This window comes from Acanthochromis polyacanthus, chromosome 2, assembly GCF_021347895.1.
Source record: "Acanthochromis polyacanthus isolate Apoly-LR-REF ecotype Palm Island chromosome 2, KAUST_Apoly_ChrSc, whole genome shotgun sequence".
NCBI classification, from domain to species: Eukaryota; Metazoa; Chordata; class Actinopteri; family Pomacentridae; genus Acanthochromis; species Acanthochromis polyacanthus.
Window position 1 is genome coordinate 2,279,796 of NC_067114.1, and position 18,796 is coordinate 2,298,591.

The 18,796-nt window shown below is 39.2% G+C and overlaps 1 protein-coding gene across 1 annotated transcript; it reads left to right on the top strand.

The window, feature by feature from the left end:
- The first annotated feature begins 1,477 nt into the window (after positions 1-1,477).
- paqr5b (progestin and adipoQ receptor family member Vb) lies at positions 1,478-18,620 on the top strand. The gene is made up of 7 exons (XM_022190042.2): positions 1,478-1,941; positions 2,609-2,736; positions 8,027-8,232; positions 9,884-10,010; positions 13,159-13,255; positions 15,442-15,586; positions 17,610-18,620. Exons 1-7 carry the CDS (start codon positions 1,888-1,890, stop codon positions 17,888-17,890), a joined length of 1,038 nt encoding a protein of 345 aa, XP_022045734.2. The 5' UTR covers positions 1,478-1,887; the 3' UTR covers positions 17,891-18,620.
- The last annotated feature ends 176 nt before the right edge of the window (positions 18,621-18,796 follow it).

The following is an 18,796-nucleotide window of genomic DNA, read 5'->3' on the forward strand; positions in this document are numbered from 1 at the left end:
TAGCACATTAACCGCTCTAACTGACCCCGAGCCAAAGCAAACCGGCTCCCAGTGAGGCGCTGGGCTCCCGCCGGCTGATTTTCTGTGCTGCTGAAGTCGTGTTTGTTGCTCCGGTTCTGCTCCTCTGAGAGAAAACACAATGAAATCTCAAGGTGCTCACCTGCAGAGCACTGGGGGGTTGTTGAGATTGCAGCTTACGACACACTGGGGGTGGATTTAATGAAAGCAAGGCTTGTCTTTGTTGAGATCTTTGGCATTACGAAATCACATAGTTTAAAGGAACATTGGGACTTAACATGTTTGCTTTAAACACACTTGGTTTTGGAAAATTAGACGGTTTAGGCATTAAAACTAGAATCATTTGGGTTCTGGGTCAAGCATTAACCCAACTTTTGTGCTTAAACTTACACGAGGAGGACATTTCGTTACCGTTTAATGAATATTGTGGGTTTTCACCTGCATGAAAACACACCACACCAGCAAAATGTCCTTTTTTTTGCTTTGAGCGATCAAACAAACCCACAGAAAGCATCCACTTTTCTTCCCCTTCCTAATTCTGCGATGGCAGCTCCACATGTTTGCTCTCATTGCTTCAGAGTTTAAACAAGATAACAGGCTGTGTCGGGGCGTGGCGGCTGGAAAATGGCAGGAAAATGGCCAAAAATATTAACCTCGTCCGCAGAACATTAATGTCAATCACGGCTGTGGAGTTAAACATTGAAACCTGTTTTACCGGCTGCACGGTCAGCTGTTTGTGTTCAGACAGAAAAAGAGAAGCTTTGTCTCTTTATGTGATTATTAACCCTGTGAGACCCACTGTGGCAAAAATACATCACTTTCATTTTTTTATCATTAGTTTTTATTATCTAAACCTAAATAAATATATGTTATTTTTGCTATTTTTTTCTATATTTTGGTTGTACTGATTATAGGTATATATCCAGAGAAAGAATGTTTTTTTTTATTAGTTATTGTTATTTATATATAAATATATATTATTTTTGTGTTTTTTCTGTATTTGGGTTTTTACGGATTATATATATATATATATATATATATATGTATAAATTATTTATATTTTGTATATATAAATATATATTATTTTTGCAATTTTTTCTGTATTTTGGTTTTACAGATTATACATATATATATTTAATTACCATTTTTATTGTTCATATATATAAAAATATGTTATTTTGCATTTTTTTCTGTATTTCGGTTTTAAAGATTATACATATTTTTTAAAATTATTATTTTATTATTTATATATATCATTTTTGCATTTTTTTATGGAGTTGGGTTTTAGAGACTATATTTTTTTTCTCTAATTATTATTTTTATCATTTATATATAAATATGTATTATTTTTGCATTTTTTCCAGTTTTTTGGTTTTACAGATTTTATATGTGTACGTATATATATATATATATATATATATATACAAAGTTATTATTATTATTATTTGTTTATAAATGCATATTATTTCGCAATTTTTTCCTTATATTTGGGTTTTACAGATATGCATATATTATATGTTTTTCAGGGTTAAGATGTGATTGAAAATGAGCATGATATCAGCGGCCTGTGATTTTGCTCAGATCTTGAAAAACTTGTTTTCCTCAGCAGAAGATAATCTTTAATCTTTGACTTCTTGTGGTCGAGCAGCGTTTGTGTTTGTTTGAATGTTGTACCTGTAGGAGGAGGAGGAGGAGGAGGAGTGGCAGCACAGGTGCACTGGTTATTCTTGTTGGGCTGGAAGAGGGAGGAGATGAAGAGGAGGAACTCTGAGGACGGCATGGCAACACAGAGCTTTATAAAGGCGGAGGCACACCCAGCCGGCGGCCTCAGTTCAGCTCCACTCTCTGACGGCAGCGCCTCCGGTAGCCATGCTCAGCCTCATCAGGTTACCACGAGTCTTCACCATCAACCAGGTGCCCAAAGTAAGTTCACCTTCACTGCAGCTTCACTCAGCGTTCAGCTTTCACACTGTCAGACTGAGATGGACAGTTAGAGGCAGCTTTGGGATGGAAATGTAAAAATAGCACCTCTTTGAGTCACAAATGTGGAAATAGTGACTCTTTTTGACTTATTTATACCATTTTTCAATGTATTTAAATGAACCTTACTGATTGCTCAGTTTTAGAATTGACTGAAAAACTGAGTTTATTTGACAAGGATGCATTTTTCTTGCTTTCGACATAAATATCTGCCAATGTAATATTCAGAAATACTCCTAAAATAACTGGTTCTTGCATATTTATGACTCCTCCTCACAGTTTTTAAGAATACAAGCTCAGAGAGGGATTTCTTCTCCTCATTTTAAGACATTTTATAAGCAGACGAAGACGATAATATCCAGGATTTCACAATTATTGCCTTCTAACCTTTCCGATTCATCTTTTCTTCAATGATCACTGCCAGATTTTGGAGGTTTTTTCACTAAACATTCGACACTAAGTCCACTGGGAGTTTCTTGCTTGTGTGTATGTTTTTGTTCAGAATAGTTTGAGAGATTTGTTCTGTCTCCAGAGTAGCAGAAGACAAAAACAGAGTTCTCTTCAGTCTTCAGAGTGACTGAGGGCTAATCAATAGTTTGCCGTTCTGCAGGTTTTCCATGAGGACGGTATCATCTCTGGGTACCGACATCCTCGCAGCTCAGCCACAGACTGCATCCTCAGCCTCTTCCAGATGACCAACGAGACGCTCAACATCTGGACTCACTTTCTGCCCACCTGGTAACAACTGGCAAAAAGCATTTTTTACAGTCTTAAGATTCACAAAGTTGTTTTTGCTACATGCCATGTGCATTAAAATTCAGGTTTTTAACATCAATATACAGTCCTACTTAAGTCAGAGAGGAAACGAATCACTTTATCGACACGATTTCAAAGATTCCCTGCAATGTGATTAAAAATGTAATTTAGTGGCGTGTGAGGTACTCTTGTGTTTTGATTTCGTCACACTAAATGCACAATTCTGCAGACTGTCAGTGAGCAAAGCAGAGAGTTTATGTTTTCACGCCAGGAAGCGACGAACCATTTCTTCGTCAAGAAGGAATCTCACACAACTCGTTCAACTTGTAGGACAACAAAGTATTTAGAATGGTCTAAAATCATATCATTGTGTTGAGGGACATATGGGCATTTTGTGTAGACAGAAGATTTATTTCAGGATTTCTGGCACATTGACAGACTATTTGTCACGCTCTCAGAAGGCGGACCCGAACAGAAAGCCACACTGCCAAGGCTGGTGGAACTGAGGAGGAGTTTTATTGTTGGAGGGGTGAATAATGGCTCGGTGAGGGGAAAACCAGAGTGCAGGAGCGGCTGGTGTAGTGGGGGGGTTCTGGCCAGGAACGGGGGGAATCCAGGCAGGGACAGAAGGGGTCCAGGCAGGAATGAGGGTCCAGGCAGGAATAGGGAGTCCAGGCATGAGCAGGAGGGTCCAGGAGGGAAAAACCGGTGATGACTGGGTTGGGGAGAGCTGATCTAGGTGAGGAGCAGGAGAAAGCAAAATAAGAAAAGGGAAACTTAAACAGAGCTTAACAGAGGGTTAGAGAGTGAACTGACTGAGGTGTCTTGGTTCAACAATCTGGCAGGGAGTGGAAGGATGAGCCGGTTCTTATTGCAGAGGTGTGTAATCAGGTCGATGATCGTCAGCTGTCCGGGAGCCGTGGAGGTGGTTGATTGCCTGAGTGGAGTCAGCTGAGAAGCAAGACTCCACTCAGGCACCGAGCTGCAGAGGGAGAGACAAGGCAGAGGAGTGGATGGGAGACAGCAAGACAGACAGGGCAGAGGAACAGGAGAGGGGGAGAGAAGGGGAAAGAGGTATTTGGGATGCCAGATGGGAAAGACAGGGGATGAGAAGGGAGCTCTGACACTATTTATAGTATTTACTGCTCACACCCAGCAGAAACCAGGAAAGCAGAGGAACAAGGAAAGACTTTGTAAAAAAAAAAAATCTGTCTATAAACTAAATTCTACCAAAATCACCCAGTACTTAAAATTTCTTATTTTTATGGAATCAGTCAATTTCAAATTTTTAATGGCTTTTTTAGGATTTGTTTAGTGTTTTTAGCTCTGACTAGACTAGATATTGCACTTAAGATGTAAGAGTGAGTCTTAATGCAATATACATGCATATATATATATATATATATATATACACACACAACTGGACACAGCTTCTCATTCAGTGCTTTTAATTTGTTTGTATTATTTTCTACGTTGTAGATTAATACTGAAGATTAACACTTTTTTTACAGCATAATTCCACGTGTATGCTTTTGTAGTTTCTCTGTCTTCAGTATTAATCTAAAATGTATAAAATAATTAGATAAAAACCACTGAATGTGATGTGTGTCCAACCTGTTCACTGGTAGTGTATCTCTGCATATATATATGCCAAATCACTCACAGGACCTTCAGCTGTCAGTTTGAATATAATCCAGTGCTATGACAAAGACTGAGCATGCAGACGGGTTTGTTTTGAAGTCGACATCCAGGCAACCCTCTGTGACCTCCTGCAGCGTCGCTCTGCCTCCCTGTCAACAGCAAAACTCAACCTTCATGGAGGTTTGTTTGTAAGTAAACGATATGCAATGAATCCGGTTTTTATAATGTTTGGGTGTAGCAGCAACAGAACAGGGTTCTCGCCAGCGCATTTCAGCGTAACGGCCCGTTACGCTATCGTAACGGGCCGTTACGCTGTCAGTTTAAAAGATTACACTGTGATTAGTTCCGCTACACTGTTATTTTGACAGATAACGCCATGTGCGTTTGTTTTTATCGACTGGGTGCCTATCTAGGTTAATTTATGTCTCCCCACCTCAGCCGTACTTTCCTGTCGATTGACCCTAACGTCTAAAATTAAGAGTTGTTTCCAATCTTGGGGTTACAATTTGCATGTCTTGGTTGTTTCCGTGATGCCATGTATGGTGAATAGTGACCTAAATCATGAGCATTTGGAGCATCTGCGTGACGCTCATTGGCTGACATCTGAGCCGGCCGCTCGTGAGATTTAATGAAGGCTATTGCGCATGCGCGCACGGGAGGACCTGCTGTTATGCTGTAAAAAAATTCCTGGTGAGAACCCTGCAGAAGCAATGTGATGGAGCTGATCAAATCTAAAAACTGCGATTAATTGGAAATTCACTTGCTGGCTTGTTCGTCTACGTAAAAACTTTGAAGCTAGTGGCACAAAAAGAAAAAAAGAAAAGCACTCAGAGAGCGCAGTCCTCCTCCAAGGCTGCTCATTCCCCCATATGTCATCGTCAGAAATGCAGCATTTATTTTTTATGAGTTTTTGATGATCAGAAGTCACAGCATCATAGAATGTGTCCATTTAATATAGATGTACCCACGAACAAAATGACCTTGCGCTGAGCACAGGCATGTGTTCTGCATGTGTACGTTATGTATGGATACCGGATCACATGACCTAAATATGTAGCCGGCAGCGGGAATTGACGGGACTCAGAAACACCCCCACAGTTTAATCGGTTGTTCTTTGGATTATTTCTGATGGATAAGTCCTGATAAGTCCTCAGAGGTGGATTTGTAGTAGAATCACAATCAGCTGATGTAGAGTTCACTTGTTGTCATGGTTACAGTGATGCTGTGCCGCTATCTGGCAATGATACAGAAATCTTTAACCAATCCGTGGATCCAGACTATAGGCAGCATCACTGCCAGAATCTGATCACTTGGTCCTTGGGTCATTTCTGACCTTCTCTGAAAATTTCATCCAAATCTGTTGGTCTGTTTTTGAGTAATGTTGCGCACAGACAAGACTCACGTACACTTATCATCACATAGCTCCGTGGAGTAAAAATAAGTTTTACACTTAATCAGCTGTACATAAAAGTCATATTAAACTAGACCTTCTTTCTTTGTCTCTGTCTGGAGCTCCATTAAGTTCCAACAGAGGTTTCTGCTCCCACCGGCTGCACACCACTTCCTCCCTGATGCTAGTTGTTTTGACTGTGTGTGTGTGTGTGTGTGTGTGTGTGTGTGTGTGTGTGTGTGTGTGTGTGTGTGTGTGTGTGTGTGTGTGTGTGTGTGTGTGTGTGTGTGTGTGTGTGTTCAGGACATGCTAAGGGGCACAGGGGTGTTCATGTCGAGACGCTCAGTGCAGATCTCCGGACGCTAATGAGCTGATCTGTGCTTGAGGCTTTCACATGAATTGCCCTAATTAGTTAAGCGCTCAGTGACGGGTTAAAGCACAAATAACGTTGATTTGTTAATGAGGTGCACTGAGACGTGGAAACAGCAACGCACAACTCACACTGCAGCCTCCTGATAAGATGAAGTTATCTGTGAAGAAGCGTTAAGTGTTCTGTACATGACAGTTTCTGGCAAACGCACGATTTAATTGAGCAATAATGTATTTTATCCTTTATTATTAACATCTTTGCTGCTTTTGACAGGGATGCTAACTGAACACACACAGTCCTGCTGCTGTGTGGTTTTGCTGATTATTAATCTGCTCTCAGACTCCTTTAATGATTCAGTGTTTACTTTTGCCTCCCAGCAAAAAGCTCTTTAAATATTCCACTTTGATTAGCTGAAAAACTGACACTTCTGGAAAGACTCTTATTTGCAGTCGTGCTCAGATTAAAGATGGATCCTACGCTCACGTCTGTACAGCTGCAGCAGAGAGGCAGTTAGCTTAGCTTAGCTTAGCATAATGACTGGAAGCGTGTGGAAACAGCTAGCGTGTTTTCTGTCCAGGTTAGGGAGGCCGACACCTCTGGAGCTTAGTGACTGATGTGTTGTAAAGTGTTTGTTTAATCCTTCAGCAAACAGAAATGTAAAAATGACATGTTTAACTGTGATCACACCTATATTTAATGTGTGTACCAGTTGTTCAAATATGTGCAGATACTATAGTAGTACTACTAGTGATACTACTACAGACTGAGTACCTGACTGCTCACGTACCTGTTTTGTAAATAGATTTAACCCTGTAAAACCCACTGTTGCAAAAATTCAGCATATGTATGTATGTATATATATATATATATATATATATATATATATGTATGTATATATATATATATATATGTATGTGTATATATATATATGTATGTGTATATATATATATATATATATATATGTACACTCAACAAAAACATAAACGCAGCCCTTTTGTTTTTGCTCCCATTTTTTATGAGATGAACTCAAAGATCTAAAACTTTTTCCACATACACAATCTCACTATTTCTCTCAAATATTGTTCACAAATCTGTCTAAATCTGTGACAGTGAGCACTTCTCCTTTGCTGAGATAATCCATCCCACCTCACAGGTGTGCCATATCAAGATGCTGATTAGACACCATGATTAGTGCACAGGTGTTCCTTAGACTGCCCACAATAAAATGATGGTAGAGTTATGGTAGAGAAATGAACATTCAATACACGTGCAACAGCTCTGGTTGACATTCCTGCTGTCAGCATGCCAATTGCACGCTCCCTCAAATCTTGCCACATCTATGGCATTGTGCTGTGTGATAAAACTGCACCTTTCAGAGTGGCCTTTTATTGTGGGCAGTGTATATATATATATATATATTTATGAAGAGCCACTTGAAAAGTGAGAAACAAAACGACAAAGAAGTAGCCTGACAACAGATGCGAGACAAAATGACAAAAATGATACACAAAACAATGAAAGAACAAAGAACAATCTAGTACTTTATGATCTAAACAACTTGTCAAGGTCGAGAAATAATTTTAAATTTATAGTTTTATAAATCTGCAGTTAATGTCTTTTCTGTAATTTGTACACTTTACAAAGTCGTCTGCATGTTTGACTTCCTGGTAAAAATAGTTGCTTCACTGATATAAATATGATTATCAGGTTTGTAGAAATGACATAAGTCTGACTAAAGACACTCCTTCTAATTGTGTAATCCTCTCTATGATGTCTCAGCCTCATTTTGTTTTTGCTGATATCTTATTGAAACATGTGATTGCTGCTGCGTCCGGCTAATCGTCATTAACCCGCCGTGTTTCTGCCGGCAGGTATTTCTTCTGGAAGCTGGTGACGGTGGTGCTGATGCAGACTCCCTGGCAGAACTCCTTCGTCTGGCCGCTGGTCGTCTTCCTGCTCTCCTGCTGCATCTACCCGCTGGCGTCCAGCTGTGCTCACACCTTCAGCACCATGTCGGCTCGGGCCCGACACATCTGCTTCTTCTTTGACTACGGCGCCCTCAGTTTCTACAGTTTGGGTGAGTGTTGGAGGATCGACAGAACCCAGAGAGGAACGGCACCGAGCGGTCCTGATAAATATACTGAGCTCTGAATGTGCACATGATGCTACTCAAGAATAAGCAGGAAGTGTAGCAAATCCAGTAGTAAAACAAACATTTGCAGTGATTTTGAAGTGTCAATCTGTAACTGAGGGACTTCTGATGTCCGTAGGATAAATCTTGCATACATTTTTAATAAAAGTTTTCAAAAAACTGATGCTTTTTATGTTTATTAATAAGGGATTGATTCCATTCCATAATTACTTATTATGGAAACAATCACTTATTAATAAAAAATGACTGGATGTCACCAAAATGTCAACTATGTTGCAAAAAGTCCCGCAATTATATATCGACCCGTCCAGAATGACTTCAAAATGATCCATAATGACAGCTTAGCTTTATAGGTGTTTTTGTGGTCTTTTTGTGTGTCTCTGTGGTTATTTTGCGATTTTCTGTAGTTATTTTGTGTGTCTCTCGTCATTTTGTGTTTTTCTGTGGTCATTTTGTGTCATTTTTTGCATTTTTGTGGTCATTTTGTGTCTTTTTGTGGTTGTTTTGTGTGTCTTTGTGTTCATTTTGTTTCTTTTTTGGTCATTTTGCATCTCTTTGCAGCTGTCTTCAGTCTGCCTGTGGTAATTTTGCAACTTTCTGTAGTTATTTTGTGTGTCTCCTGTCATTTTGTATCTTTTTGTGATCATTTTGTGTCTCGTTGAGTTATTTTGTGTATTTTTTTGTCGTCATTTGTGTTATTTTATAGCACAAAATAACTAATTGTATCTGTCAGAGAAATCTCTTTCCACTAAGTTCCTCGTTCCAAAAACACCTCTCCAGGAAGTGTGTTAATTAAGAAAAGACTGACCAGACTCCAAGGCTTTCTGACTTATTTAAACTGAAGTAGTTAACAGGTTTACTACAATATCTTTAGAAATAACTTCACATTTCAATTTTACTCAATTGTATATATAATCTGTTGAAGAATCTTTCTCTAAAATGCCATGTGGTGTTTGGTTTTAGGCGGTGATGTTGATTTTAGGCCTGAAAACAGCAAAAATGTCAACTATGATACAAAAAGTCCCACAGTTATATATTGACCCTGCAGCAAATTATTCACCTGAGAACGTGCAGAGAATAATCCCATTTAAACCTGTGTGTTTATGTAACACTGAGACAGATGTCCAGTACCTGAAGAAGCACGAATGTCTTCAGTTATGCTGCAGAGCGAGAACTAAGTTCATCATAGATGATGTACAGAGACAGAAGAATGTCACAGTGACAGGTGCATGCTGCTTATTGAAGCATGGTCACATGAGTCATTTCAACAACTGAAACTGTTTAAAACTATTCACTGCATTCTCTGCATTCTCTGCTACACTGTAAAAAATGATCTCTAAAAAACACTGAAAATCTGAACGCAAGAGTGACAAAAAAGTAAAACTGGTAAAAATAAGGGTAAATGTCCATAAAATAATTATATTTTTAACAGATTTACATACAATAAATCTTTAAAATTCTGTATTTATCCTATTTTGTCTCCTTTGTTGGTACAAAATAAGATACCATAGATGATATATCTCTCAGACTGGAGTGCACAGATAACGTTTTACACTCTTGTTCTGTCCTGCTGCAGGTTCAGCGATCATCTACTCGGCTTACGTTTTCCCTGATAAATGGGTGAGCAGCTCCTTCCACCGGTGGTACGTCCCCATCGCTGTGTTCAACACCGTCATCTGCACCTTCCTGGCCTGTTACTCCAGGTACGGTTCAGATGTTAACCTCCACAGCTACTGCTAATGCTTACAGGACCGTACGTGTGACCCCTCCGCACACAGGTTGAGAGTATTACTTGTAATGTATACTGTGTGCGGAGGGGTCACACGTACGGTCCGTGGACCGGTACCGGACCGCCGGGGGGTCCGACCCGGCCCGTGGAATACATCTGCAATATCAACTAGAAAAGCACTCGGAGAGCGCATACCTCCGCCATGCCGTTTGTCTGTCCGTCTGTGTGCGTGTGTGTGTGTGTGTGTCTGTCTGGACAATTGAGAGATGGCCGCCATTTCTCAATTGTCCTTCGACCTTCAAAAAATTCCTGGATCCAGACGGTGATTCGGATCACCTCCAAAATCTAATCGATTCTTACTCTTGCTCTTCCGGACATCCTGTAGAAATTTGGTGAAAAACCGTCCATGACTTTTTGAGTTATGCTGTTAACAGACAGACAGACACACACACACACACACACACACAGACGGACAGACAAACAAACTCCGGTGATTACATAACCTCCTGGCGGAGGTAAATATTATTCAAAAAATTATGACCTACATTCCTACTGCCTTTGTTTGATCAAACTGCAGTTCCCACATTGTCTGCTAGGGGCGCTCCGTCTCATTCGGAGCAGACGGCGTGACGCAGCACCGCGACTCGGCGCTTACAGCAGATGGCAGCGATACGGAAGCCGGGTCTGTCAGTGGCATTCTGTCTGTTGGAGTTTTACCTGCTTTTCTGCAGGGGTGTCAAACTCAGTTACACCGGGGGCCACAACTCAAAGCACACTTTAGGTCGTGGGCCGAACAGGATAAACATTTATTGAACACACTAAAAGTAAATGTTTTTGGAACATAAATAAGAATAAAAACAGACAGGAATATTATTCCACAATAAATAAACTTAAACTTTATATAACTTGAAATACTTTGTTCTCTATCAAAATGTCTGTTGTCAAAATTTTAAAAGTTATAACTATGAACATGCTGCAAAAAAAACATGAAAAAATGAAATAAAAATGATGCTTTTCCACAAAAGTAAAAGTAACAAATCAAAACATTCAGTTTTCTTTGCGGTGGGTGGGATAAGAGAGTCCTCAGCCAATCCTGCCCCTAGTTTCTCTCCGGTCCAGTCTGTTTGATGACGCTTTTTACGTCACTGGCTCCAAAAAATCCAAAACGGCGACCAGGAAGTAGCAAAATCCGGGCTTCATTTTCTCAGCGTTGAAACCAACGGGTGACGTCACGGTTAGTTCATGCCTGCATTTGGCAAGGCAGCTGTTGCGCTGCATTATGGGATCTGTAGTTTGTTTGTTATCAGCGCTTCATATTAATAACAATAATAATAAATCAATGTAAAATCATCTCGGGGGCTGGATATGGCCCACATGTGATTTAAATGAATGAAATGCATTTAAACTTTCAGATGTGTAGAGCATAAAATCTGACAGCTGCTTCTCCATTTTCGGTTGTGACTCTGGGGGCAGAGAGCAGAGCTGGACCAGAGGACCTCAATAATTTATGTTCAGTTGTGGTTTCATCCTCACTTGTTGAGAAATGTGTTTTTACATCACACCAGAAAACACTCTAATGTGACTTCTTCTGGGTGTTTTTGAGTAAATGAATCACACAGATCCGACCAAACACTGTGGTTGGGATGTAAAGCACAATGCAGGGTGTGGTTTGCATTAAAATCCGAATTATTCCGACAAATAAAACTCTGGAAATGTAAGAGTTTGTTTTGTCACTATTCCATGTACAACTATGAACACATTTACTTCCTGCTTTCTGCTCTGAGTCTGGCAAAGCTAATAATTGTTCTTTAACTCATCTCTCCCACCGCTAAGGCTCGGCTTTCCATTCCTACAGTATAGTCACAACGTCATGAAGAGGTAAAGAATTTGCTAAAATTCTGCTCCTTCTGTCTCTTTAATCTTCCTAAATGTGCCGGTAGCATTAGAAAAGTGTCATTACCTGCTTTATAAACATGCATGCGTCTTTTTTTTTTTCTTTCTTTTTTTTTTTTACTGGCATTCCCTCAGACAGACTCGATCCCACAGACGTTGTTAACTGGGATTTCAAAGACACCGTTGTGCAACTCTCTGTTTGATATGAAGGGTGTTGCCCTGAGTGGAGCAGTCGTAGTTTCAGCTCAGCAGGTCGGACACAAAGAGCAGAAAAACATGTTCTGGGACCAGCCTGACTCTCTGGCTTCTGTTGCAACAGAATAAAATATAATTAAGGTATCAAACAATGTAGGGAAAGTCATGAGGAAAGTTCACAGCGCTCCACTTCGGGGAACAGGAGTGTGAAATTAAAGGTTTTATCTGCAGGCCATCAGACTTCTAAATTACTCCTCCAGTACAAACAACCTGCCAGCTGCTGCACATTGGGGATTTTTGCTCATCAGTACGCTCAGTTTGCACAGGACACTTTATGACTGAGTTTTTTTTTCACAAAGACACATTGTATATGAGAGCAAAATGCAATAAAAACAATGTAAAAGTGATCATTAATGAGATATATGTGCGACTCATGCATATCTAGACCCTTTATGGCACATTTTTATCATATTAGTACAATTTTAAAACATTTTCTTCCATTGTAGGACACTGGAGAACTGAAGGAATGCAGAGTAATAGTTTTTTAGCACATACATATGATAATAATAAATGTTTTTAAAAGTGAGCATAACACTTATGTTCTGCGTAGAAAATATGCCATTTTATTTCAGTTTTTTCAAATGTCACAACTTGTCAGCTTTTATTTTGTTCAAATTCTGATTTTTCTAACGCATTTCTTCACGACTGTACTCATCTTTTTATCTGAAATTGGGGAAATTTGAGTTGCTTTTATGTTTTAATCAAACCAGTTTGTCACAAGGTTAACTATTATTTTGTGAAAATCAGATTTTTCTACACATTTCTTTACTACTCTACTCAGTCATTTACTCTACAATCATAAATCATGATTTTAAATGACCACTTCCTACATAATTGTCACATTTCGGTGGTATAATTTGCTTTCTTCCATAGCTTTCTCCGCAGCTGTAACAGTGTAACCATGAGGAATAATTCCTCAACTGTTTGTCATTCTTTAAAGATCACATGTTCTTCTTTTCTTTCTTTCCTTTTAGATTCCCTGAATACTGGAGCCCAAACTTCAGCAAACTCCTGCGTGTGGCGGCCTTCGCCTACCCCTACCTGTTCGACAACATTCCTCTGTTCTACAGGGTAGGGATGCTTCACACGTGTGTTCCTGCACACGGGATGCATGTTATGGGATGCACAGAGGCAGAAATGTTAAATGTTACTTACAGGGTCTTGTCCACCTTTACAGTTAAAGGGTCATTCCGTATGAAATCAACCAATTCTAAGAAAATTTCCCACCTGACCCTCTCAGATTTTGCTAAGTTTTTACATACATTTAGTACATTATATATGATGGGAAAATCCAAAATTTGAATGCTTTATTGTCATTAGTTTCAAAGTTATGGCCATTTGAAGTAGGTAGGGGGTACCCTAAAATTGCAGCCAAAATTAAGACTTGAAATTTTCGACCATTTTCAGACTTCTATAACTTCTGAACAACAAAAGAGAGAGATCTGAAATTTTCAGAATCATTTCACAGTGACCTATAGTCCTCAGAAATGTGAAAATACTTACTTTATATTTATAATTGCATGTTACAGAGAATGACAAAGTTGCGATTTTATCCATCACAAACTTCTAAACTGCTACATTTGGCCACCCATTACACAAAAACTGATCATCATATCCATTAGAGATTTTATGTGGCATAATTTGGCTATCTAAGGATTGGATCTGTATAAAATGAAAGTGCTATGGTATGTAATGCATGAAATATGAACAGCTAAAAATCAAAAATATCTGTCTGACCTTCAGATTCAAAGGTCAACATCAGCATGTGGGATAGGTGGTATCAAAGAATAAAAGACATCATGTGAAATTACAGGAATCTCCCTAAATTTTGACACCAAGCACAACTTGCTTCTATAAACCCTTCTATGTTTAATGTTGACCTTTGTTTAGTTTTTGTGTAATGGAAAATTTCAAGTCTTAATTTTGGCTGCAATAATAGGGTACCCCCTACCAACTTCAAATGGCCATAACTTTGAAACTAATGACAATAAAGCATTCAAATTTTGGATTTTCCCATCATATATAATGTACTAAATGTATGTAAAAACTTAGCAAAATCTGAGAGGGTCAGGTGGAGACCACTGGTTGAAATGATATGGAATGACCCTAAAACAAAATACTGAGTGAGGAAGTAGACCACAAAATCTGACATTTATCTTCTGGCTCTGGTGTTCCACACTTCCACATATTATTAGTGTTATCTTGTATGTAATGTTATTTAAAGTAGAAATAATTTAAAACATAATTTAGCAGCAGTTTCAAATGTGAAAGAAGTTGTAATATGACGTATATGATGTGAATCTGGTCTTTGTTTTGTTTCCATGGGAGGTGAAAAGTGATGCCTAGTTACTGAAAATTAGACTTCAGAACATTTATAACAATCAACCACAACATTAAAACCACTGATAGGTGAAACAGTAACAGTGATTATCTCTTTTTCACCATCAGGTGAGGTTTATGTGTTGGAAAAGGGAAAAATGAGTAATCTACGAGTTTGGGAGACTTGGATAAGGACCAAACAATGACTTGACTATATTATTGTGTCCAAAGCGGTGCATCTTTGGATAGGAACAATGCTCTACCGGATTCTGACATTCATGTGTTGATACCACCTCCCTGAACATCATTATAGTCGATGCACAACCCTCATGGCAGCAGTGTTCCCTGATGGCCTGTTGTAGCAGGATTAAGCTTTCGAGAACGCTTTTCTGAACATGATGATGGAGTGTCACACTGGTTAGTTCAGGGTCCACATCCAACTCAGTTCTATCTCCAGTAAAATCATAACATAATAACCGATAAATAACCACAACTCCAAATATTTCCCTTTGTTTTAGTGCAAAAAAGTGCATCCTAAAAAGAGGAAACTATTAAGGAAGGAGACAACGTATTGTTTGTAGTTTTTATATTTTGCAGAATCATATTGTGGACCTAACAGTAGGAATTTAAATCTTTATTGTAGATATCTGAATACAAGAAACACATTTTTTGAGCTCTACTTTTGGATATATAGTTTGGGCTTTTCAAATTGAAACCCTTTTTTATGATCTTCCAGGTGTGTCACCAAGCTGTGGACAATCGTTCTCTCTCTCTTTCTCCTTTGGTTTAATTGTAATTGATCGTTGCACTAAACCCACCCAGCAGCTTCACTGGCAAATAACCCTCATTAGAGGTCTGAACGTACTGAAAACTGTTTCCTGCTTTGTGAATAATCCTGGCGGTGCTTTCACTGTGCTCTCTGTGTGTTGCGTTCACAGGTTTTCCTCTGTGTAGGAGAAGGCTGCACTGATAACGGTACCAACATCCTCCACTACAAACACATCGCCTTGGCTTTCCTCACCGCCTTTCTGTTCGCCACTCATCTACCTGAGCGTCTGGCACCCGGCAGCTTCGACTACATCGGTAAGACTGATCTCAGGACTGCTTTCTGTGAACGCTGATTTTTCTGCTCAGCAAACCTACAGAGACTTACTCTGCTGCTCCACTCAGCTCTGCTTTGGGCCATTTGTTTTGTTTTGGCCTTAATGATCTGATTCATTCTGGTCTTTCTCAGGGTTTCCAGTCACAGCAGGCGTTTGATTTTGTTTTGTGTAAAAACACACCATATACTGCCTGCTCAGTGGTAAAAGACAGATGAACAAACTAAGCACAAAAGAGCCAGAACAGTGTAAAAAGAACATAAATTCAAAATTTGAGCCCCCAGTTGGCCCAAACTGTGTTAAAGTTTCTTCAAATTTAATGTGTTTTTTTCTTTATTTTCATGACTACTTACATTGTAGATTCTCACTGAAGGCATCAAAACTATGAATGGACACACATGGAATTATGTAGTAAACAAGAAACTCTGAAATAAGTTAAAACATGTTTTATATTTTAGATTCTTCAAAGTAGCCACCCTTTGCTTTGATTCCTGCTTTGCACACTCTTGGCATTCTCTGGATGAGCTTCATGGTTTTCCAACAGTCTTGAAGGAGTTTCTAGAGATGCTGAGCACTTGTTGTCCCTTTTACCTTAACTCTGCGGTCCATCTCATCCCAAACCATCTCGAACCATCTCAACTGGTATTAGATCGCAAAATGTGTCAAGCACTCCCAAACAGACTTATCTTAGCTGTAACTCTACAACGCTGCTTCCTCTGCAAAGTGTGAACGTACAGAATGCCTCTCCCTCCACCCAACACAATGAGGCGGCTGTGGATCAGGTGGTAAAGCGGGTCGTCCAATGATTGAAGGGTCGGCGGTTTGATTCTCGCCTAGTCATGTTCTGTTGTGTCCTTGGGCAAGACACTTCACCCACCTTGCCTCCAGTGCGGCTACTCACACTGGTGTATGAATGTGTGTAAATGTTGGTGGTGGTCGGAGGGGCCGTAGGATTGGCAGCCACGCTTAGGGCAGCTGTGGCTACAAATGTAGCTTACCACCACCAGAGTGAGAATGTATGAGTGAATGAATAATGGATCCGTTGTGAAGTGCTTTGAGTATGCCTGAATAGAAAAGTGCTATATAAATCTAATCCATTATTATTAATGACAAGAGTAAACCATAAACCTTTTCTGAAGAAGAATAAAGATACAGGAAACTCCACCCTGGAAGGCGACAGGTTTGGTTCTACAGGTGTGCTCCGTATGAAACCCTGGAAGTCTGTGCTCAGTTCAGTTTCAGGGCGGAAATGCTCTGTCATGTTTGTTTTGCTCATTAAATACCATCTCATATAAAAGACAACATATGGATGTGTTAACAAGGTAAAAAAAACACAAAACCTTGATTTTCACTTGAGAGGTTTTTGAAAGTCTTTTTTTGTTATAGAAACAAAATTTATTATGTTGTGATGATAGTTATGGTTAATTTTAAGTTAAGAGTAATTAATTTATATGGCCCCTCAAAGACTACCTAAACTACCTAACTTAAAAATGAGTGATTAAAACTACTGAAGTAATAAAATCATTTTGTGTCGATTCTCAGTCATCCTAAGAACTGAAGAAGCCTCTTGAATGAGAGATGAAGCGTCCTGAAAGAGAAGTCCAGTTGATTTTTACTGGAGCTTTAAGGGTTAAAACGACCTAGATGACTGAGAATCTACACAAACGAATAATCAAAGTCAAAAAATCAGCGGTGGAGAAGTTGAGACCCTCAATGCAAGCAATGAAAATCTATAATAATAATTAAATAAATGAAAACTAAAACATAAAAATGCATGATATGAACATGCAGACACAAAATGACTTGCATGTTTTTATACGGTGCGTTTAGGTACACCTGCTGTAAGATTAACTTCAACTTGGTGGACGGTCTGGATTTACATTAACACAGAACGTATTCTCTCAGTTGTGTTAAACATTGTGGAATAATGCTAATGCATAACCGCCTCTGCTGGATTTGTTTGAATCTGCTTCTCTTCAAACGTGACTCGACTGCTCCCTCTGCAGGTCACAGCCACCAGCTCTTCCACATCTGCGGAATCCTGGGCACCCACTTCCAGATGCAGGCCATGGAGCAGGACATGGTGGCACGGCGGCCCTGGCTCGTCCAGAACTCATTTCCCATCACATTTGCCAACTCGGGAGGTCCGGCACTGCTTTGTGTGCTGCTCAATTTGGCCATCATCGCCCTCTTCAGTCTGCCTCTCCTCTCTGCTCCCGTCTGCAAAGAAAAAGATCATGGGAAAGGTCCAAAGAAGGCCTCAGCCAAACCCCAGCCTTGCTGCTGAGGGGAACCAGCTCATCACAGGACATCCAGACGACTGAAGAGAGGCATTATGGGTAATATGAAAACACTGCTCAGAGTACTACTGAGCTATGAGGAGCTGCTGTCATGTTTAAGTGAATTTTGACTGTATTGGATGTAAGTTGTACAAACTTACAATAGAAATTTAACAGAACATTTGTTACCACAATATGTAATGAATCTAAATGTTTCTAAGGAAACTACATAAAGCTACAAATGTAGCATCTTAGCTACATTTAGCTACGATTTTGAGGATTTGTTTTTTTTAATATGTTCCATTCTTTGATTTCCACACATGTGGTGTATGAAAAGACTTCAGGGAATAGAAACTGTGTAGAATTTTAATTTCTCTGTCAATTTAAAATGTTTATACTAAATTAAGACACTGTACCTTTTTATATTTCTAATGATTGCACACAGCTTATGAAAGGAGACGCCGCTCACATGAATAAAACAAATGAAGCGCTTTTGATGATGAATGTTGGATGTTTTTGCTTTTGAGTTTGTGCTGCCTGCAAATTAACAAGTAAATACACGGAAGCTTTATTGACTAATAATGTATGATTTCATGTTTTCAGAGTAATTTATTTCTCTCAGATGATTTATGTTTGTGTCCCAGTAGATGCTGTTACAACATCCGTTAATGCAAAACTGAAAGTATTTAAGTACAAAGTTATTTATTATGAGCTTTTAAAATAAACTATGAACCAAACCTACCACTGTCCATCCTTTGTTGCAGCATGAGTGTTTTCCTACAAGTATTAATGTTATATAGATAAAAAATACACAACAAGAACAATAGGAAAAAGATTATTTTCTTGATCACAAGGTTACTAGCAACAGCTTACAAATGAGAAACAAATATATAATTTAGATCAATGCTTGAGTT

Coding starts and splice junctions, on each gene's coding strand:
- paqr5b (XM_022190042.2), top strand. CDS start 1,888: ATGCTCAGCCTCATCAGGTTACCACGAGTCTTCACCATCAACCAGGTG. Junction 1,942..2,608: donor CCATCAACCAGGTGCCCAAA/GTAAGTTCACCT, acceptor GCCGTTCTGCAG/GTTTTCCATGAGGACGGTAT. Junction 10,011..13,158: donor TTCCTGGCCTGTTACTCCAG/GTACGGTTCAGA, acceptor CTTTCCTTTTAG/ATTCCCTGAATACTGGAGCC.